The 23404-nt window shown below is 38.4% G+C and overlaps 1 protein-coding gene across 1 annotated transcript in view; it reads left to right on the forward strand.

Moving 5' to 3' along the window:
• The first annotated feature begins 3209 nt into the window (after positions 1 to 3209).
• LOC126236199 (L-xylulose reductase-like) overlaps positions 3210 to 23404 on the forward strand; it is a 57127-nt gene continuing 36932 nt past the window's right edge. Inside the window, exon 1 of the mRNA XM_049945310.1 lies at positions 3210 to 3352. Within this exon, the coding sequence (XP_049801267.1) occupies positions 3301 to 3352 (52 nt within the window). The 5' untranslated portion in view covers positions 3210 to 3300. The remainder of the gene's footprint in view (positions 3353 to 23404) is intronic.

The raw sequence follows: 23404 nt of genomic DNA on the forward strand, positions 1-23404 counted from the left end.
CAGTGTAGGTCACATATCTTTACAAGACATCGTATACACCTAATACATACTGTGCAGCAGACATATGCAACAAATTTCACATATTAAAACTGCACAAAATAAATAAAGCTCACAGGATACAAGAAGGAACTACAGTCAACAAAAGGCATATATATCATGATTATATCAATGATGGTCTAATGGTGTTATAAAGCTCAATTGTTTTGGAATATTTCAGAATTCTTTCTCTCTATCCTTTAACTGAATCAAACAGTGATAATGGTAATGAAAATCTGATGGAACAGAACAAATGTCCAGAGTCATTATCTTTACTACACAACTAACTATACATAATATGTACAAACAAGAATATGCAATCACAAGTCTACATTCTGAATTCAGTCAAAAGTGAAAGTCCATTACTTTTTATAAGAAATATGCAGGTACCGAGAAAACTCTTTCTGCCCAATACAGAAATCTACATAAGTTACAGACAAACACGGATTCTGCTTCTAACTGACTTGATAAAACTGTGCATGCAAAAATGAAATGATTATAAATTCACAGCCTGATCCTGTCACATGAGTCAATTTTAGTTTTAACAATGTTAGATATCAATATGTCAAAAAATGTCTATTTTTGCTGCATGCTTCATACCACCCTTAAAATTAATATATTTGCAGAAGTAATAGAAGTATATACTTGGAAGGAGAAACAGCATTGGTCGTATTTTTTTTGTTTTATTAACCGCAAAATTGATTTTTGGTCACTTAGTGACCATCCTCAGTGCTGTAATATACAATTTAAATTGGTAGGCACTGGTGTCAACAAGCTTAGAGCGATCACATAAACTCAGTTTACATAACTCAGTTTATGTGGTTGCTCTAAGCTTGTTGACACCAGTGCCTACCAATTTAAAGTGTATATTACAGCACTGAGGATGGTCACTAAGTGACCGAAAATCAATTTTGCGGTTAATAAAACAAAAAAATATGACCATTTATGTGATCGCTCTAAGCCTGTTGACACCAGTGCCTACCAATTTAAATTGTATATTACAGCACTGAGGATGGTCACTAAGTGACCAAAAATCGATTTTGCGGTTAATAAAACAAAAAAATACGACCAATGCTGTCTCTCCTTCCAAGTATATACATTATCTGGTCATGGTGCACACGACACTCCATGGAGTCGCCAATCAATAAAGTAATAGAAGTATTTGATGCACCTTTCATACAGTCTTTTCAGCAATGCCTTGATCTTTATTGTAACATGTACAAATTGTAAAATTCAACTGCCCTTATAAATTGATGAAACAGAAAACCTAGTTTATTCCATTAAAAATAACTTACAGCTGAACTATTAGTATTGCAGAGTATTGGACCTTATTGTTTATTTGATCCCTTTTATTTGTGTATTTCATGTACTAATTATTTATGATTTGAAAGTGAAATAATAACAATAAAATAATAATAAAATAACCACTATGGTCATGTTGTGTCCACTGAGCATTGTAATGGAAACTGTCAGTGATGTTCAAGGACACAATTTTTAACATAAAATTCTATTGAAAAATTTAAGCAAAACAAGAGATGAAAAATTCATCTAGAAAATGTCTTTCAAACAATCATCTCAGAAATTTAAAATAAATTACCATTTGTGTGTACAGCTGCTGAAAATATTCTATGGACGTTGTTCAGTGGAAGAAACCCACACATTTATAATTAAATTTACTCACCACTTTAGAGTGTGAAACAACATAACTCTTCTGAATCAAGGGTATCTTGGGCACAGTATATTGAAAATAGTCCTACATTTGGAAATTTCATCATAATTTCTGTTCATCGCTGATTTTGATTGCACAATCTTCATAAACTAGTAAAACAAACTTGCAGACAGTATTATAGAAAGGGAAGAGGAAGCAGATGAAGATGAGATGGGAGTTGATGTAATGCTGTGAGAAGAATTCGACAGAGCATTGAATAGTGTAATCACAACAAAGAACCTAGAGTAGATGACATTGCCTAACAATTATAGAGACCCTTGGGAGACAAAACTATGCCTCCTGATGTGCAATGTATACGAGACATGAAATAACTCTTGGACTTCAAGAAGAATGTAATAATTCCAATCTTTCTCCCCAAAAAACAAAGAGAGGGGGGTGGGGGGTGGGAGAGTTGGAAGGGGGGGGGAGAAAGTGCTGGCAAGTGTGAATATTACTGAAATATCAATTTAATAAGCCATGGTTACAAAATAATAATGCAAATTACTTATAGAAGGAACACATAAGGCAATACTGACTCTACAACTTATCTTAGAAGATAGGACAAATTCAGGCAAATCTACATTTATAGCACTTGAAGATTCAGAGGCAGTTTTTGACAGTGTTGACTGCAGTACACTCTTTGAAGTTCAGAAGGTAGTAAGGATAAAATACAGGAGCCAAAATATTATCTGTAACTTGTACTGAGAGCAGACTGCAGATAAAAGAGATGAAAGACATGAAAAGGAGGCAGTAATTGAGAAGGGTTGGAGAAAGGGTTACAGCCTATCCACCGTGTTATTCAATTTGTACACAGAGCAAGCAATAAAGGAAACCACAGAGAAGTTACAAAAAGTAATTAAATCTCATAGAGAACAAACAGTAAGGTTTGCTGTGATTTTGTAATTCTTCAATATATGGCAAATGACTTGGGAAATCAGTTGAACAGAACTTATAACATCGTGAAAGGAAAATTTAAACAAGGGTAATGGAATGTAGTTGAATGAAATCAGATGACACTGAGAGGCTATAAGTAGTAGTTGAGTTTTGCTATTTGGGCATCAGAGAAGCTGATGATGGCAGAAGTAGAGAGGATACATACTGCATGATAAAAAAGTAAAACACCCAGAAGACATTGTCAGATTTTGATGTACTTTTGCACATGTACACACCATTGACAGGTATGTAAATGGTTAGAGTTGCAATTGTCTGTGACAGAACAACCACCAGGGCACATTAGTGTTGCTCATGTCTAGTGTTGTTGCCAGGCCAAGTAGAGTACATGTTTTTGTTTTGTCTTTGAAGTGTATATCATTAAAAACATCAGTGCAATCAATAGACAAGTTATTGACCTTTTAAATCTTTATTATCAAATCCATTAGAGAGATAATGTTCGTGTAAAAAGCTCTGATAACTTAAGAGTGCCTCACAATAATTTCTTGGCTTCTGTTATCTAATCTATGTTTGAAGATAAGATATCCTCCGCAGAGACTTATTAACAAATTTCATATTTAAGTCTGTTAAATTTATTGATATCCTGAAACCAAAAACTGACAAATATGGAAATAAGTTTCAAGTCAAAAAGAGCTCTGGTCACTGGGGCAGAAAGAGGTAATTCACTGGCGCATTGCTTTTTATATCTTCTCAGCATTACACAGCAATTACTTTTTCTGTGGCATATGTATATATTTTGTCAATTTTTTAAACAATTTAAATAGATGGTGTAGTTAAGACTATGTTATATGAGAATATTACTACCATTGTGACCATCATTTAAATATTTTTATTTTTATTGCTTTATGTGAGACCAATCCCTTACAATTTTCTTTGTTACATTAGCAGAAAGGATATATTTTGCTTTACAATTGTCTAGTTTTGATAGTAGCCATCACAAGTAGCTATATTCTAAAACATTTATTCAGAATCTTATTTCCCAATGAACACATGTTCACACTATCACTGGATGTGTGAAAGTAAAAGTCATACACACAACAGAGTACCAGAAGGAATGTTGCAGAAGGTATATACCAGTTGCAGTGACAATAGTTATACATAATTTAACCTTCAATTACTTAAAAAGTGAATACATTTTTCCACACAAAGGCACAGAGATAAAGATGAAAACTTACATAAAGATCTAGAGAACATTAATTGACTCTACAAAATGCACAACATGGAAGTGATACTACTAAGATCACATACAAACCCCTGGATCTCTTTATTTTACTTATTGGCTCTCTGTTTCTACCATTAATTAACAGACAACCACAGGAAATTATTTCTTTGCTGCTGTTTCTGTGGCAGCAGAGACACAGTGAAACATTCTAAAACCACTTTATGGCAGTGTGATCTAGTCATCATTCACATATCATCCTCTGCTAATTCCTTCATGAAGGAAAACTTTTAAGTATGTAGACTGAGTAAAAATGTACACTAAAAATTGAAGCAGTTGGCAGAAACTTTATTAATGATGAACAGTAGCTAAGCTATTCTGAAATACTTGCGATTTCTTGAAACAAATTTAACACAGTGACATAGGGCTGAAAGCTGTTTTTTTATGCTTGTCACGTTCATTTTTATATTATATTGCTAGTAGTTATTTTCCAACAACGATGAGGAACACTGTTAGAAGCCAACCTTGATGAAAATCAGTTTGGGTTCAAGAGAAATGTAGGAATATATGTGGCAATACTGACCATACAATTTATTTTAGAAGATAGACTAATGGAAGACAGAGCTACATTTATAGCCTTTGTAGATTTACTGAAAGCTTTTGACAGTCTTGACTGGAAAGCCCTGTTTGAAATTATGAAGGAAGCAGGTATAAAGTAAAAGGACCAAAAGGTTATATACATCTCATACAGAACCCAGACAGCAGGTAGAAGACTTGTTGGAATGCTTGGAGCAGTGGCAAGCTTGACGCAAACACCCTAGGTATTTTTGTACACCTTTATTACAATTAAAATTACAACATCACAGAATCAGAACATGAACAGAAAGAGGTACTAACACACAGAAGAATATCAGAGATGAAAAGTTTAAAAAAGAGGTGACCCACTTCCCAAGATGAAATCATTTGTTACAGTTGATTGTTAGATTGCCACACCAGCAATCTGTCGCCCCATTCCCTCTCCACCTTTTTTTAAAAACCTGGAGCCCCAGACACCAATCTTCCTATGTGTCTTCTCAGCATTGGTACTTCTGGCAGCTGAAGCTGGCACCCACAGCTTGGGCTTCTCTTGTCATGCACAGATGACTGGAAGGATTTGAGTGCAATGAGGGTATGCACTGGTAGTTGTGTTTGTCTCATCCATTTGCAAGAATCAATGTCACCTGTAGAGTGTGGTGGAATCTTTCCACTAATCCATTGCTGGGAGGGTGATAACTAGTTGTGTGGATATGGTTGTACCTGCAGAGATGAAGTTCTTGGGATAATGCTGCCTTGAACTGTCTGCCCCCGTTAGTTGTAATAGTTTGCAGAGGTCGGATATCCATCCACTGAGTACTGTCTTGGCCACTGTTGTGGCAGTGATGTCTGCAACCAGAAACGCTTCTAGCCATCCCTTAAAATGATACACTATGGTTACTAAATCAGTTGCTGTTTGAGTAAGCTAATGGCCCTACAAGATCCACATGAATGTGACCAAATCTTTATGAAGGTGTGATGATGTTTCCTGTGGAGCTGGCAATGGGTCTTCCAACCATGCATTTTTGACATTTCTCACATTGTTGTGGCCACTTGTGGCCATCTTTATTCATTTCTGGCCATACCACCCTCCTCATCAGCAATCACACCATAGTTCTTAGTCCTGGGTGTGGAAGACTGTGGAACATCTTTGCACCTTTGCACTATAATGTTAAATGCTGTACTGGTGTTTTTACATACTTGAGAGTCAGACTAGATGGCTTACACTCATAATTCATATAATTCAGGGTCAAGAGTTTGTACTTGGGCAGTGTGGTTTACTGCTTTTACTCTTGCGCAACATCGCGATAAGCAATTGACCACAACGTTCTTGCTACCTCTAATGTAGTGGACATCCGTGGTGAACTGTGAAATAAAATGGACACATCTGAGGAATTCAGCAAGGCCTTTGGAGTTCCCTTGCTGAAGAATGATGTTACTGCTGCATGATCCAGGTAAAAAGTGAAAGTGTGGCCTTCAATTGAATCTCTGAAGTGATGGACAGGTGCACATGCCACAAAAAGTTTCCTGTCTATAGTAGCTCAAACCTTTTGCATGAGTGTGAGCAAGAGGAAAGAAGGCAAGAGGCTGCCAAGCACCACCAACAAGTTTCTGAAGTGCTACCCCACAGCTGTTTGGCTGGTATCCTCTATGATGGCTAGAGATGCATTAATCTGATGTTGTATGAGAAGTACTGTTCTTGCAGTATATTCCTTTACTCTGTTGAATGCCTCCGCCTGCTCATTGCTCCAAGGAACCATTTTTGCACCATCCATATGTTTGCCCTTGAGTAGTTTTATTAACAGTTCCAACAGTGTCACTGCATGGAGAAGGTGCTGGCAGTAATAATTAAGCATTCCAAAAAACCACCTTAAGTCTTTGAATGTTGTGGGGATTGCAACAAGTTGTATGGCTGACACGCACTCCGTCAGCAGAGGTAACCCATCTGCCGAAACCTCAGAACTGAGGAACTTAACTTTGTTCTGCATTTATCAACCCAAAGTGCATCCAGCATTACTCAAGTAAACCAAAGGGGCATGGTGACTGCTGTCTTGTCAGTGTCCAATATGGCCACAGCAATTTGCAAAGACACCTGAGTGCAATTGAATACACTGAAAAAAAGCATGGCTGTCATTGAACTGTTCACATCCATGATATGTACAATGGGGTATCTATCTAAGATAGTCCTGGAATTTAACACTCGATTGTCTCCACACAGCCTACATGTGCTGTCTCATTTCTTGACCATATCTAGAGGTGACACCCACTGCCTATTTGTAGTCTTGTTACATTATTGCACTTTTGTCTCTCTATGTCTTGCCTAGCCAATGCAATTCTTTCAGACATGAGATACTACTGGCTGCCCCTGCATGGTGAGAATGAAATGTTGGGTATTGTGTCAAGTTTTCACCTGTGCTTTGGCTCTTCATAGGATACCTGGAAATTCTTGTACTATGCTGTGCCATTTATCGCGTTTGCCTGCAGCTGCAACTGTTGCTTTTTGCAGTAATCCTCTCATAGTGTCCACTGGAGGTCAAAGTCATGCAAAAAATTGGTGCCTAGAATTGGCTCAGTGCCATCAGCTATCAAGAGATTCCATGTCATATGATCTTGAAAGTCAAGGTCTACCATTAAACATTTGTTTTCACATACTTTGACTGCTGACTTATTTGCTGATGTTAAATGTAGAGGAGTGGTTGTGCTGTCTGGTTGGAACAATCCTATAGGTAACACACTTGACATCTGATTCCATATCTACCTAAAACTTCTTTTTGTAGCATCTATCTATTACATGTTGCCAAGGGCATACCCAGGATCTGAACTGGGGGGGGGGGGGGGGGGGCAGGTCACACTAGTCTCAGGAAACAAGGACTCGAGACAACATACAGCACTTCTTACTAAATAAAACAGTAAACCAGTGAAAAACTGCTTTTAATAAACATTGTAAATAGAAGAATGCACTTGTACAATGCGAGAAAACATGCAGCATTTCTTATTAAATAAAATAGTAAACTAGTAAAAAACTGCAAATATCTTCTGGCGGGGAAGGGGGGGGGGGGCAGCTGCCCCCCGCCCTCCTGCCCCTCACTGGGTACACCCATGCATGTTGCCACTTTGTCCAGTTCACCAATGTTGTGAATCCTATCCTCAGATCATGATAGTGCCCATAAAAGTGGAGCTCCTCAAAGCTGATGTATACATGATGTGACATTGCTGTAATGTGACAATGCCTTGTGTGCATTACTTCCTTGCTGGCTACTGGCTTGAAGCTGCTTGCCTGTCACTTCCAGTATGGGTAACATAATATCTGGTTCAGAAATTCCATTCAGACCTGCCTCATACATACTTGACAGGTGCGGAACCAATGTTGTTAACTTGGACATCTTCTTGTGTTGCACACCTTGTTGTTTCCCGCAGAGGTTACAGTTTGTGTCTTGTGAACCCACTTATTCAAAGTTGATTGCTTTTAACTATAATATTGGTTGCAGTTCCTTCCACACAGTCATTGACTGCCTTTATAATGTGTCTGAAAACTGTTACATTTTCATCGGATAAAGCCTACAATTTCTTCACATCAACATTAGGGAAACATCATGACAGGAGACCACAAATTCTCTTGAATTGTTAGTTGCTCCAGGCAGAAGATGTGCTCTGTTGTTGCTATACATTTTCACAACTTTAACTGAGATAAACTAACACTGTAAAATTCATCTTTGGCCAGTGTTGTGGAGGTTGTCACAGAACAAGATAAATAAAATAAACTGTGAAATTGGCATATTTATTTATATGTAAAAGTCGCCTTCGGAATTTTCCTTTGTGGGAGACCACATGTGACAAATATGTGTGCCAATTTGAAATTCTAGATTCTCATATTTTACTATTCACATTGCTTCTCCATAAACTTTCACTGATTTTCTCAATACTCGTTTATGTATTGATATATTATGAAATTTTGAACATTTGCAAGTGCCATGAAAAACTAGAACTTATTTGCGAACTTTTAAAATTTTTGAGAACATCAGGTCTCTCCTTGTTCTAAACAACCATTCTCTAATTTATCTATATAATTACATGAGCCACACTTTTTTTTAGAATTTTTGGATGCTTGCAAAACTATATTTTATGAAATTTATATAAGTTACTGGTATGAATATTGTGAATAACTTGTTTTGCAGCAAATCACCAGTTCTGATTCACAGTTACTGTCAACAAAAAGATTACCCCAAATTTTGGTCTATATACAAGCAAATAAATGCAAATTTTTGAGAGTTTTTAGATGTTACTCTTGTCCGACATGTAATCTAATTTGTAGTAAATGTGTGTATGTGATTTAGTTTTACTGCAGCAGATACTGTAACTAAAAGAAATTGTGTTACACTTAGTTTTCACTTCAGGAGGAGTATACACACTGAAGTGTGAAAGAAACTGGTATAGGCATGTGTATTCAAATACAGAGATATGGCAACAGGCAGAATATGGTGTTGTAGCTGGCAACGCCTACATAAGACAACAAGTATCTGGCGCAGTTGTTAGATTCATTACTGCTGCTACAATGGCAGGTTATCAAGATATAAGTGAGTTTGAACATGGTACTATAGTTGATACATGAGTGATGAGACACATCCAAGGTAGTGTTGAAGTGGGGATTTTCACAAGTGTACCGTGAATATCAGGAATCTGGTAAAACATCAAATCTCTGACATCACCGTGGCCAGAAAGAGATTCTGCAAGACAGGGATCAATGACAACTGAAGATAATTGTTCAGTGTGACAGACTTGCAATCCTTCCACTAATTGCTGCAGATTTCAATTCTGGGCCACCAGCAAGTTTCAGCATGCAAAACATTCAATGAAACATCATCAATATGGTTTTTCAGAGCTGAAGGCCCACTCATGTACCATTGATGACTGCATGACACAAAGCTTTATGCCTCACCTGGAGCCTTCAACATGGACATTGGAGTGTTGACACTGGAAACAAGTTGCCCAGTCAGACGTGTCTCATTTCAAATTGTATCATGTGGATGGACATGTAAGGTATGGAGACAGCCTCAAGAATCCATGGACTCTGCATGTCAGCAAGGGACTGCTCAAGCGGGTGGAGACTCTGTAATGGTGTGGGGCATGTGCAGTTGCAGTGATATAAGACCCCTGATATGTCTAGATATTAATCTGACAGGTGATATGCACATAAGCATCCTGTCTGATCACCTGCATCCTTTCATGTCCATTGTGTATTCCGACAGACATGCAGCATTGCAACATCCCGGCTGGACAATGCAACACCCACACATCCAGAATTGCTACAGAGTGGCTCCAGGAACACTCTTTTGAATTTAAACACTTCCACTGGCTGCCAAACTACCCAGACATGAACATTATTTAGCATATCTGGGGTGCCCTGCAACGTGCTGTTTACAAGAGATCCCCACCCAATGATACTCTTACGGATTTATGGGCAGTCCTGCAGGATTCATGGTGTCAGTTCCCTTCAGTACTACTTCAGACATTAGTTGACTCCATGCTACATTGTGTTGTGGTACTTCTGCATGCTTGCGGGAGCTATACATGATATTAGGCAGGTATATGTGTTTCTTTGGCTTTTCAGTGTATTATCTACATTTATTCCATATTAACTCTTTTCTTGAGTTTATCAAGGACTACAACTAAGCCTAAAATGTTTTAAGAAAGTAGTGATTCTTACCAAAGGTTTCTCTGTTGGCTTAATAAAAATCTCATTTCATGTATCTGCTTCAATTCCTACAGAGAATTAGTAATTTTTTAGCTCAACAGATTAAAAGATAGTTAGCAAGTTCAGTTTGCAGTTCTTTGTTCACTATCCTCTAATACATTGCACCAGCCACAACACAACCCTACTGTGAATGCTGTTCTTCAACAAGGAATGAGTTGGCCAGCATCTATAAGCAGATGGAAATTGCCCTGACTACTGTAAAACAATTGGAATTGGTTGTGCGTTGATGTGCTGGAGGAGTCATGGTGACAAAGATACCTCTAGTACTATCCTCTTGTATGGACCCCGTCTCTTCTACTGGAAGTACAGGATCTGTCGTTACTCATCCACTTGACTGTGAGTAGGGTGTCAACGGGAAACCTGGACATCCTGTACAGTGTAGATAGGGACCAGATGGGACTCAGGGTGTTATATCAACCCCCAAACTAATGAGATCAATGTTCTGTCATTCACTGAAACTGAAACTGAGCCAGTGGCACTCACTTCACCAGTTCCAGGGAAAAAATCATGAGGAAGCAAACACAAAAGGGTAGGGGCTATTAATTGTTGACATTTCAAATGTACAGTGAATGATAGTGCCCTTTAGGGAATTGGAAGCAAGGGGCAGGCAAGAACACCAGATGCACTCAGTGTGTATACCTGGGAGCCTCATGTTGAAGAGGCTGCTCTGGCAGCCACTGAGGACAGAGGGTGCAACCAAATGCAGATGGTAGTGCACACTGGAATGAACAGTGCCTGGCATCTGGGCTTTGAGGCCATATTTGGATCATTCCAGTGACTTGCAGAGAAGGCTGAGAAGACCAGCCTTGCAGTGTTTCAATGAAGCTCACATTTGAAGCATTTTTCCCAGAACTGATTGTGGCACCCTGGTTCTGGATCAAGTGGAAGGACTGAGAGACATCAAAGCTTCTGTGACAAGCAAGGCTGTGACTTCCTGGACTTGCATCAGATTATTGAGAACTGTAGAGTCCCCCTAAATGGGTCAGACATCCACTGCACATCAGAGGCAGTTATACAAGTAGCTGACTGCGTGTGGGGTTCATACAAGGCTTTTTTCAGATAAGTGTCTCTCCATCCAGTACAGAAAATGACAGTTGTAAGAGATATAAGTGTAAGATCCAAAAGAGTGACCCCCACAGGTGAGAGTATTAAAGTCCTAGTAGTTAACCGCAGAAGCATTTGCAACAAAATGCCAAAGTTTGAAGCACTCCTGAAAAGCAGTGAACACACATAATATTAAGTATAGGTCATTATCTACACATTGAATATTGAAACAAGATGTATCTGAAAATGTTAAGCATAATACTTGTGAAGACAAAAAAAAAGTAACAGTAAATTTGCTACATCAAAATATCAGACATTTAAAAAACAAAATTAATGAATTTCAGATCTGTTTGGACGAGCTACAGTGTATAAATCCTGTTGATATTATTTGTATTCCTGAACATCATTTAAGTAGTGAAATTGAAATGCTTAACATGGAAGGGTATACCTTAGCTTCAAAGTATTGTAGAAAAGAGATGGAGAAAGGAGGAGTTGCCACTTACATTAGAAAGCGTCACAATTATAAAAACATTGACATTCTTAAATACTGTAGTGATTAGTACTTTGAAGCATGTGACACACAAGTGGATACACACAAAAGAAAAATAATTATAGTCACAATATACAGGTCTCCAGCTGGTAATTTCAAGCTCTTTGCTAAACAGCTTGGTGCAGTATTCAATTTCTTAGCTTCTAAAAATAATGAACTCATACTAAATGGAGATTTTAATTTAAATTTTTTGGAGAATAGTCACTCAAGATCCATACTAGAGTCTCTTACCACTTCTTATAATCTCATTCCCTTAGTACAGTTTCCAGCCAGGGTTATGGGTACCAGCAGCACTGCTATTGATAACATTTTCATAGATACTACCACACTAGCAAATCATAGTATAAATCCAATATTTAATAGCCTTTCAGATCATGAATCCCAGTTCTTTACATTTAATATAGTGGGGTCTCATTCAACTAATAACAGGAAGTGGGAAACTATACCAATAATAAATGAAACAGGAATTGAAGAAAAAAAGGCTGTTTGAGGAATACAGACTGGAAAGATGTACATAAATCAGCCAGGATGAATGAAAAATATAGCTATTTCTCTAATACAGTCATAGGTCACATTAAAAACTGCTGCCCTAAGAGAGTAATCAAAGCAAATACCGGTAGATTAAATGTTTCATAACCTCGGATTACAAATGGAATAAAAGTATCTTACAAAACAAAAAGAAGACTGTACGTAATGTCAAGGAAGAACAATGACAACAGAGCTAAATCACATTACAAATTATATTATAAGATTCTAAACAAAGTAATCAGAACCTCAAAATGTATCTATTTTCAAGAAAAATAAATGCCTCTAATAACAAGATAAAAACTATATGGTACATAGTAAAAAGTGAAACAGGAAAAACTAATCAGGCAAATGAGGAAATTACATTAAATGTAAATAATGAGTTGATTAGGGATACCTCCAAAATTGCAGACAGTTTCAACCACTGCTTCCTTTCAGGAGCAGGCAACTTTGGTTTGCATAGTTCCTCAGAAGACAGCTTAAAATATTTAAAGAATGCGTTCCCGCAGAAGTTTGACATAATTCAACTATATCCTGCCTCACCGAAAGACATTTCTAAAATTATTATGTCTCTTAAAAACAAATGTTCCAGTGATTATGATGAAATCAGCACTACCATAATCAAATGTTGCTCCTCAGAACTTTGTGATATACTGAGTTTTATGTAATGAATCCCTCCACAGTGGTACTTTTCCAGATAGGCTTAAATATGCTATTGTCAAACAGTTACACAAAAATGGAGACTAATCATCAGTGGAAAACTTCTGGCCCATTTCATTACTGGCAATATTTTCAAAAGTCTTTGAAAGGGTTATGTACAATAGACTTTATAAACACCTAGTACAGAAAAATATTCTCATTCACAATTAGTTTGGATTTCAGAAAGGATTGTCAACTTATCAAGCTGTATTCACTTTTAGAGATGATATATTAGAATCAATAAATCAATAGTTATTACCACTTGGAATATTCTGAGATCTGGCTAAAGATTTTGATTGTGTTTAGCATGAGATCCTTATACAAAAAATATCCTATATGCTATCTTTTTAATAGAAAACAGTGTGTGTCTGCATCAGGCTTACCACATAACAATAGTCATTTAAAATATGAAACCATCAGACTAGGGGTGCCCCAGGGCTCCATTTTAGGCCCCTTGTTGTTCCTATTATACACTCCTGGAAATGGAAAAAAGAACACATTGACACCGGTGTGTCAGACCCACCATACTTGCTCCGGACAATGCGAGAGGGCTGTACAAGCAATGATCACACGCACGGCACAGCGGACACACCAGGAACCGCGGTGTTGGCCGTCGAATGGCGCTAGCTGCGCAGCATTTGTGCACCGCCGCCGTCAGTGTCAGCCAGTTTGCCGTGGCATACGGAGCTCCATCGCAGTCTTTAACACTGGTAGCATGCCGCGACAGCGTGGACGTGAACCGTATGTGCAGTTGACGGACTTTGAGCGAGGGCGTATAGTGGGTATGCGGGAGGCCGGGTGGACGTACCGCCAAATTGCTCAACACGTGGGGCGTGAGGTCTCCACAGTACATCGATGTTGTCGCCAGTGGTCGGCGGAACGTGCACGTGCCCGTCGACCTGGGACCGGACCACAGCGACGCACGGATGCACGCCAAGACCGTAGGATCCTACGCAGTGCCGTAGGGGGCCGCACCGCCACTTCCCAGCAAATTAGGGACACTGTTGCTCCTGGGGTATCGGCGAGGACCATTCGCAACCGTCTCCATGAAGCTGGGCTACGGTCCCGCACACCGTTAGGCCGTCTTCCGCTCACGCCCCAACAACGTGCAGCCCGCCTCCAGTGGTGTCGCGACAGGCGTGAATGGAGGGACGAATGGAGACGTGTCGTCTTCAGCGATGAGAGTCGCTTCTGCCTTGGTGCCAATGATGGTCGTATGCGTGTTTGGCGCCGTGCAGGTGAGCGCCACAATCAGGACTGCGTACGACCGAGGCACACAGGGCCAACACCCGGCATCATGGTGTGGGGAGCGATCTCCTACACTGGCCGTACACCACTGGTGATCGTCGAGGGGACACTGAATAGTGCACGGTACATCCAAACCGTCATCGAACCCATCGTTCTACCATTCCTAGACCGGCAAGGGAACTTGATGTTCCAACAGGACAATGCACGTCCGCATGTATCCCGTGCCACCCAACGTGCTCTAGAAGGTGTAAGTCAACTACCCTGGCCAGTAAGATCTCCGGATCTGTCCCCCATTGAGCATGTTTGGGACTGGATGAAGCGTCGTCTCACGCGGTCTGCACGTCCAGCACAAATGCTGGTCCAACTGAGGCGCCAGGTGGAAATGGCATGGCAAGCCGTTCCACAGGACTACATCCAGCATCTCTACGATCGTCTCCATGGGAGAATAGCAGCCTGCATTGCTACGAAAGATGGATATACACTGTACTAGTGCCGACATTGTGCATGCTCTGTTGCCTGTGTCTATGTGCCTGTGGTTCTGTCAGTGTGATCATGTGATGTATCTGACCCCAGGAATGTGTCAATAAAGTTTCCCCTTCCTGGGACAATGAATTCACGGTGTTCTTATTTTAATTTCCAGGAGTGTATATTAATGGCCTTCTATATGCAGTGTCACAAAATGCAAATTTTGTCTTATTTGCAGGTGATACAAGTATTGGTATAAAAAACAGTACCCTTAATCTCACTGAGCAATCAGCTAATGAAATATCAATGGGTGGTTCACAGCAAATGGATTGTCACTGAATTTTGACAAGACCCAGTACACACAGTTTAGTACCTCACAAAGAATACCTGACCCTATAAGTATAATGTATTCAAACAATGAAGTTAAAGCTGTAGACAGTGTCAAATTTTTAGGGCTACAAATTGACCACAACCTAAATTGGAAAACTCACACTCTCGACTTTATGAAACACCTTAGTTCAGCTACTTTTCAGTATGCATGACAGCAGAAACAGGTGATTTAAAAATGAAGAATTTAGTTTATTTAGCCTACTTCCATTCACTAATGAGTTATGGAATCATCTTTTGGGGAAACTCCTCTCACAACCTCCTCTCACAAAGAGAACATTTTCAAAATTCAGAAACGAGTGATTAGAATTATACATGGTGTCAGTCCTAGATTATCATGCAGAGACCTCTTTAAGAAACTTGGTATTCTAACTACTACTTCCAAAGTTGTGTGTTCAATTAATGACTCAACAATTAGAAATTTCAGGGAAAATCTTCAGCAGTTAGACTGGGATGAGGTGTACAAGGAACCCGATGCTAATTTAAAATATAACTTATTTCATGATATGCTTGTAACAGAATTTGAAAACTGTTTCCCCAAGAAAGAAGTTAAATCTAATTATAAGAAACCGTGCAAAAAATCTTGTCTTACTAAAGGAATAAAAATATCTTGTAACCACAAAAGGGAACTGTATCTAACAACAAGAAAGAGTAATGACGCAGAAACAGCCAAATATTATAAAAACTACTGTGCTACATTAAGAAAGGTTATTAAAAAGTCCAGAAGCATGTGCATCATGTCTGAGATTAATACCACTGATAACAAAATCAAAACAATTTGGAATATTATTACAAGGAAGACAGAGCAACCAAGAGTACAGGATGACAGTATTACCATCAAAGCGAATGGGAACTTGACGGAAGTCAAAAACATTTTGAATAATCATTTTTTAAATGTTGTAGAGAAAATAGGATCTAAATGTTCATTAGAAGAAGCAAGGCAGTTAATGGAAGAGGCCTTACCCACACAATTTGATACAATTGAAATTCCACCCACCTCTCCTTCTGAAATTAGGAAGATAATAAACTCTCTCAATAATAAAAGCTCACATGGAATTGATGGCATTTCTAGCAGGATAATAAAAGCTTGTTCCTGAGAGATACGTGAGATTCTTAGCCACATATGCAATAGCTTTCTGAAGCAGGGTATTTTCCCAGATAGACTGAAGTATGCCATTGTTAAACCACTGCATAAAAAGGGGATACATCTGATGTCAACAACTACCATCCAATCTCTCTTCTGACTGCTTTATCCAAAATTCTTGAAAAAGTAATGCATTGTACAGTAGCTTCACACCTTTGCAAAAATAAAGTTTTAACAAAATGTCAGTTTGGTTTCCAGAAAGGTTTCTCAACGGAAAATGCTATATATACTTTCACTAATGAAATATTAAATGCTCTGAGTAACTGGAAGTCACCCATTAGGATTTTTTGTGATCTCTCAAAGGCTTTTGATTGTGTAAATCATGGAATACTTCTAGATAAGCTCAAGTACTATGGTATGAATGGGACAGTGCTCAAATGGTTTAAATCATACCTAACTGAAAGAGTGCAGAAAGTTGAAACAAGCAGTTCACATAATATGAAAAAAAAACCTGGTGATTTCTCAAACTGGGGAACAATCAAGAACAGGGTGCTGCAAGGTTCAGTCTTGGGTCCTCTGCTGTTCTTAATATATATTAATGATTTGCCATTCTATGTTCATGAAGATGCAAAGCTGGTACTTTTTGCTGATGATACATGTATAGCTATCACACTCAACAGACAAGAATTAACTGATGAAATTGTAAACAATGTTTTTCAGAAAATCATTAAGTTGTTCTCTGCAAATGGGCTCTAATTAAACTTTGACAAAACACAGTATGTACAGTTCCGCACAGTAAATGGAATGACACCTTTAATAAATATAGACTTCAATCAGAAATCAGTGGCTAAGGTAGAATATTCAAAATTTCTAGGTGTGTGCATTGATGAGGGGTTGAACTGGAAAAAACACACTGAAGATCTGCTGAAACGTTTGAGTTCAGCTACTTATGCTATTAGGGTCATTGCAAATTTTACTTATGTACATGCAACCTGTCAGATTAATATCTAGACATATCAGAGGTCCCATATCACTGCAACTGCACATGCCCCACACCATTACATAGCATCCATCAGCTTGAACAGTCGCCTGCTGACATGCAGGGTCCATGGATTCTTATGGCTGTCTCCATACCATACACATCCATCCACTTGATACAATATGAAACAACACTCATCCGACCAGGCAACATATTTCCAGCATCAACAGTCCAACATTGGTGTTGAAGGGACCAGGCAAAGTGTAAAGCTTTGTGTCACGCAGACATAAAGGGTACATGAGTGGGTCTTTGGCTTTGAAAGCCCATAACGATGATGTTTCGTTGAATGGTTGGCATGCTGATACTTGTCGTTGGTCCAGCAATGAAATCTGCAGCAATTTGTGGAAGGGTTGCTCTTCTGTCACAATGAATGATTCTCTTCAGTCATTGTCGATCCCATTCTTAGAGGATTTTTTTCTGACCATAGCAATGTTGGTGATTTGATGTTTTACCAGATTATTGATATTCGTGGTACACACGTGAAATGGTCATATGGGAAAATCCCCACTTCATCGTTACCTCGGAGACGCTGTGTCCCATCACTCATGCGCCAACATAACACCACATTCAAACTCACTTACATCTTGATAACATGCCTTTGTAGCAGCAGTAACCAATCTAACAACCATGCCAGACACTTTTGTCTTATATAAAAGTTGCTGATTGCAGCAGAAGGTTCTGCCTATTTACGTATTTCTGTTTTTGAATATGCATGCCTATACCAGTTTCTGTGGTGCTTCAGTGTATATTGGATCTACAAATAGATCTGAGCATGTCCCACTGAAACTGATATCAGTGACCATGACATGGTTGTGCAACAATGATTATCAAAGTGGAAAGCATAAGTAAAACAAGTAGAAAGATATGTATGTTCAGCAAACTGGATTTAAAAAAAAAAAAAAAAAAAAAAAAAAAAAAACCACAGTAGTGACACATCCCAGTGAGAAACTTGGGACATGGCAGGAGTATGTAGAGAAACTATGGCTCAATTTCAAAAGAACAGTTGACCATGTACCCAAAAGAACTGTTCATAGTGGGAGGGACCTTCAGTGATATACAGTCTCTGTAAAGAAATTTCTAATGAAATGGAGAGTACTGCATGATTGGTGTAAAACAAAGCATAGTAGTATAGATAGAGAGAGTTGCTGAATGAAATGCAGTTGGCTCTCAAGAGAGCAATACGTGAAGCCTTCAATGATCTTTCACAAAACCCAAAGTAATTCTGGATGTATTTGCAGACTGTTAGTGGCACCATAATTAGTGTCCAGTCAGTCGTGAATGTGACAGGACTGAAACTGAGTGTAGAAAAGCAACTTCATTTACAAATATACCTTCACAAAGGAAAAAACATGTGAATTTCCCCAATTTAACACTCACACCACTGAAAAGATAGGTGAAATAGCTGTTAGTGTCAGTGGTGTTGAGAAACAGCTGAAATCATTAAAACTCACAAAGCTCCAAAGTTCTGAAATCCCTATAAGATTATATACTGAATTTGTCACTGAATTAGCCCCTCTTTTGACTATATAAAAATCTATTGCAGATCAGCAAACAAAAAACTGTTCCCAGTAGTTGGAAGAAAGCACAGGTCACCCTTGTGTACAAGAAGGATAGTAGAAGTCAACCACAAAACTACAAATTGAAGGCTTCACGTATTGCTCTCTTGAGAGCCAACTGCATTTCATTCAGCATCTCTCTCTATCTATAGTACTATGCTTTGTTTTACACCAATCATGCAGTACTCTCCATTTCATTAGAAATTTCTTTACAGAGACTGTATACCACTGAAGGTCCAGCATCCTTGACACTGATTTGTTATAGAATCTTGCATCATATTCTGAGTTCAAATATAATGAGGTCTCTCAAACAGAATGACCCCTTCTGTGCCAACCATAAAGGATTCCGAAAACATTGATCATGTGAGACCCAACTCACAGTTTTCTCAAATGACACAATGAAAGCTTTGGATCAAAGCAGTCAGGTAGATGCAGTATTTCTTGAGTTCTGAAAATCATTTGACTTAGTACCACATCTACACTTACTGCTGAAAGTACAATCATGTGGGGTATCAAGTGAATTTTGTGACTGGATTGAGGAGGTTTGGTAGGGAGGAAGCACGTTATCTTTGATGGAGAGGCATCGTCAGGTGTGAAGTAGCTTTAGGTGTGCCCCAGGGAAGTGTGTTGCAACCCTTACTATTCATGTTGTGTATTAGTGACCTTGTCAACAATATTAACTGGTCACATTTTTGGGAAAGGATTAACAATAGATATTTAAATCAGCCTGGGAAATTATTACTATGAATAAGTCCATGTTGAAACTACTTGGACACAATTTTTTTTTTTTGGGGGGGGGGGGGGGGCTGAGAGGACAGAGATGGAGGGAGGGTGGAGAGAGGAGGGTTGGGGGCAGAGAGTGAGTTAATGCTTTTAATAAAATGTTCCTCTGAGGAACTGTTCACACTAATACAAGCAGTATCCTTATTTTCATAATTTGCTATGGAAGCCTCATTTTTACTATACCCAACATATATTTTTTTTTTAATTTCTCTTTAAATGCTACACACTTTGATATTTTGTTTACTTTGCTTAAAATTTTAGAGCAGAATTTGTATTGACATTTAACGCATAACATTTAGTGTTTCTGTATGTTAAGTGTAGTCTCTTCTCTATTTTATATTATTTTCTGATGCTGTTTGTAACCAGTCTTTGGAAATAACTAATCTATAATTTCTTAGGACAACTGTTTTGTAATAACCTGTCAACTCACAGCAAAAAATGTTATACTTTTCATTTACTCCATGTGTGCTGTGTTTGTCTTCTCAGGCTATATTCTGAAAATAATGCCTTTTCATTATTTTTAAGTGCTCCATTAATTTCCTTATATCACAGAGAAACTGAGACACATTTTTGCAGATTGTCTTCTCAATTGACTACTACTATTTCGCCAGTGTCCGTCCAATGAACTCAAGTCTGCTCCTGCTCTACCTACAACTGAGCCTATGTGATCATCCCATTTCAGGTCCCTACAATTTCTTATATCCACGTAAGAGATGATTGATTCCAGTGGTGACACACTCATATTATATTAACAGGACACTATATATTTTTCATTTCATTTTGTTAAGTGCACAATTTTGCATTTCTGAGTATTTATAGCAAGTTTCGAATCTTGTGGCACTTTGAAATGTTATCAAGATCTGTCTGAATATTGGTACAGTTTTTTCCAAACAGTAGCTCATTAAAGATAATGGCATCATCTACAAAAAGCTTCAGGTTATTGTTAATATTGTCTGCCAAACCATCAGCATACAACATGAGCAGCAAAGGTCTGAGCATATGTCGGCACACCTGAAGTTATTTCTATATGTGTCCATGTCTCTCTGTCTAAGATAACACGCTGTGTTCTCACTACCAAGAAATCTGCAACCAATTACAAATTTCACTTGATATATCTAATGATCTCCCTTTTGTTGTTAGTTGTCAGTTTAATATTGTCTTTCTAGGTGCCATACTGGGCAGAATATCCTTGTGAAAGTGCATTGTGTTAAAATGAGACAAATTAGTTCAAACTACTGAGTGTCTTATATTTTTGTTGATTAAATCAGTTTCAGCTCACAAATAGCTGTAAGAAACTACAATCTGGAATAGCTGTTATCCTAATTGTGGGATCATAAAGTAATACACCACACAGTGTTCACAGTTAAAATTCCAATTTTAAAATGCTGTAAAAAGAGAACCACTGCTCAGAATGACATCAAATTTGAGCATTATGATACTGACCCAGGGGGAAATGTCATGGAACACAACAGATGCGCAGCACATGGCTATTCCTCAGTTTGTGTCTAAGATTTCCAACACAACTGTTTCTATGAAGGATCAAGTGCTGCTGGTAAAGCTCTTTTACAAAACAGTGACTATGCACCAATAGCCCTGCAGAAGTCCTGGACACTTAAGAATATGAAATAAGGCACTGATTTGATGTCCATTAGGTGTCTGGAGAAAATGGTTATAAAAGACAGGTTCTTTTGAAGCAAATTGTGGCAGAAGGAGGAAAGCCGTTGATCCAAAGTCTGTAAATATGTTGTCACAGCATTGCAAGACAGGTTGAGTTGTGGTGTGGAAACATCCAGTGCACAAGAAATTGCCCAAATGTTGGACAAGTCAGTTAGTACGGTGCATAAAATCCTATAAAACATCCTGCAATGCTATCCATACAAAGTCACCTATGTTTGGGAGGTGCTTCCTTCTGACCTGCCTGAAAGATAAATGGTCACTCTAGAATTTCTTGCTTGCATGGAAGTGGACAATGAATGGACATGGAACATTCTGTGTATAGATGAAGCCCATTTCCATCCCCAAGGACATGTCAGTATGCAGAATTGCAGAACAGGGCAACAGAAAATCCACAGACACATCAATCAGTACCATTTCATTTTGCAAAGATGACTGTGTGATGTGGGCTGATGGCATCTTTTTTTCAAAATACCCTTTGAAGAGATGAGTCCTATTACTCATATTGACACTGATAAACACTATAAAAGTCTTTCGCACACCAATATCATTCCAACCCTCCGGCACTGTGGACGTGTGGGTAGAAACGTTTTTATGCAAGATGGCTCTCTTTCACACATTGCAGAGCCAGTGACATGGCTGCTGCAGAGGTACTTTGTAAATGCTAGAATTATCAGCCTACAGCCTGGCCATCCATATCACCTGTTCTTAATCTGTGTGACTTCTGGGTGTGGGATTACCTCTCATGATAATTAGAACCAATGTCATTTTGCTTCTTATCCAGTTTTTGGCCCCAGGACAGTTAAAAACTTATGTCATAAAAACTTATGTCATTTTGCTTTCCATGCAGTTTTTGGCTACAGACTAATTAAAAAGCAATGTAATTTTGCTTTTATATGGTTTTTGGCCTCTGTACAATTGAAAACTGATTTTTTCCATCCATTGTGGTGGATGGGCTTACCTAACTAACAGTGTCACTGCTGAACTCAAACCATAGGCATTGTACTGTGATTCATCTGTCATTTGAAGCAAACCCCATTTATGTTAATGGGCTTACAGTGCCATCTACTGGTAAAATTTTCATTAAATTTGTTTGTTCCATGATGTTTCCTCTTGCTGCAATAATATGCTGTTCAAAGTTGACCTCATTCTAAGCACAATTCTCTTCCTATGGGGGTTTTAAACTGGAACTTTGATTATGGACACCCTGTATGTCACCGTTGGACTACATAATATGAAAAAATCATGAGCAAAAACATCAAGCATGGTGAAAATTTCAAAACCACAAAACAAAAGAAATAGTAGTCAACCTCAAAAAACATCAGAAACAATTCACCCAAATTACCAGTTGAGTCAAGAGGGAATACCAAAATGGTCTGATCAACTACATGGAAGAGCACTATCTCAAAGTCAGTGCCAGATACTATTATAAAACCTTAGGAAGCTAACTACTAAAATGAAACTTCTCTATGTTAATGCTGAAAAGTGAGGATGAAAATTACACACATAACGACAAGAAAAATGCCAAAATCATGGCAAAAGTGTTAAATAAACTTTTGAACAATGAAGAACTCAGAATACTTTTGAATATTAATGTGAACACCCCAATAAAGACCAAACAACAAGAAGTAAACTTTACAACAACTTAAGAGGTTGAACCACCACTTAGGAGTTGAAAAATCACATTGCCTGTGAATGAGGCCAAGTTTTTAGCAGAAATATGGAAATATACCAGTGATACTCATCAGATCTCCCAACACATGGCTCTGTGAAAAATGTGGATAACAGAAAAAATCCCTGAACATTAGGCAGACCAGTCAAAGATCTATATGTTACTCAAGGTATTTGTGTTGTGAACTCCAGTGTGAGGTCCTGCATTATATTACTGGAATATGCTGACCACGATGGACACAGCAACAGGATTTACTATTCACGCTATATAATCTATCAAACCAGTCCTGTTGCCATATGCAAAAGCTCCTCATACCATGATTCTATAAGTTGTAGATGTGTGGGTCTTGAGAACAGATGCCTTCTGCAACCTTTCACCAGGTAAATCAGTGACACATTTTTACTAATCTGACAACACAAACAGAAGCAAGACTCATCACTGAAAACCACACAATGCCACTCACTGTCTCAGTTCACTCTAGATCTACAGCATTCAAGTC

The sequence above is a fragment of the Schistocerca nitens genome, chromosome 2, assembly GCF_023898315.1.
Source record: "Schistocerca nitens isolate TAMUIC-IGC-003100 chromosome 2, iqSchNite1.1, whole genome shotgun sequence".
Lineage (NCBI taxonomy): Eukaryota > Metazoa > Arthropoda > Insecta > Orthoptera > Acrididae > Schistocerca > Schistocerca nitens.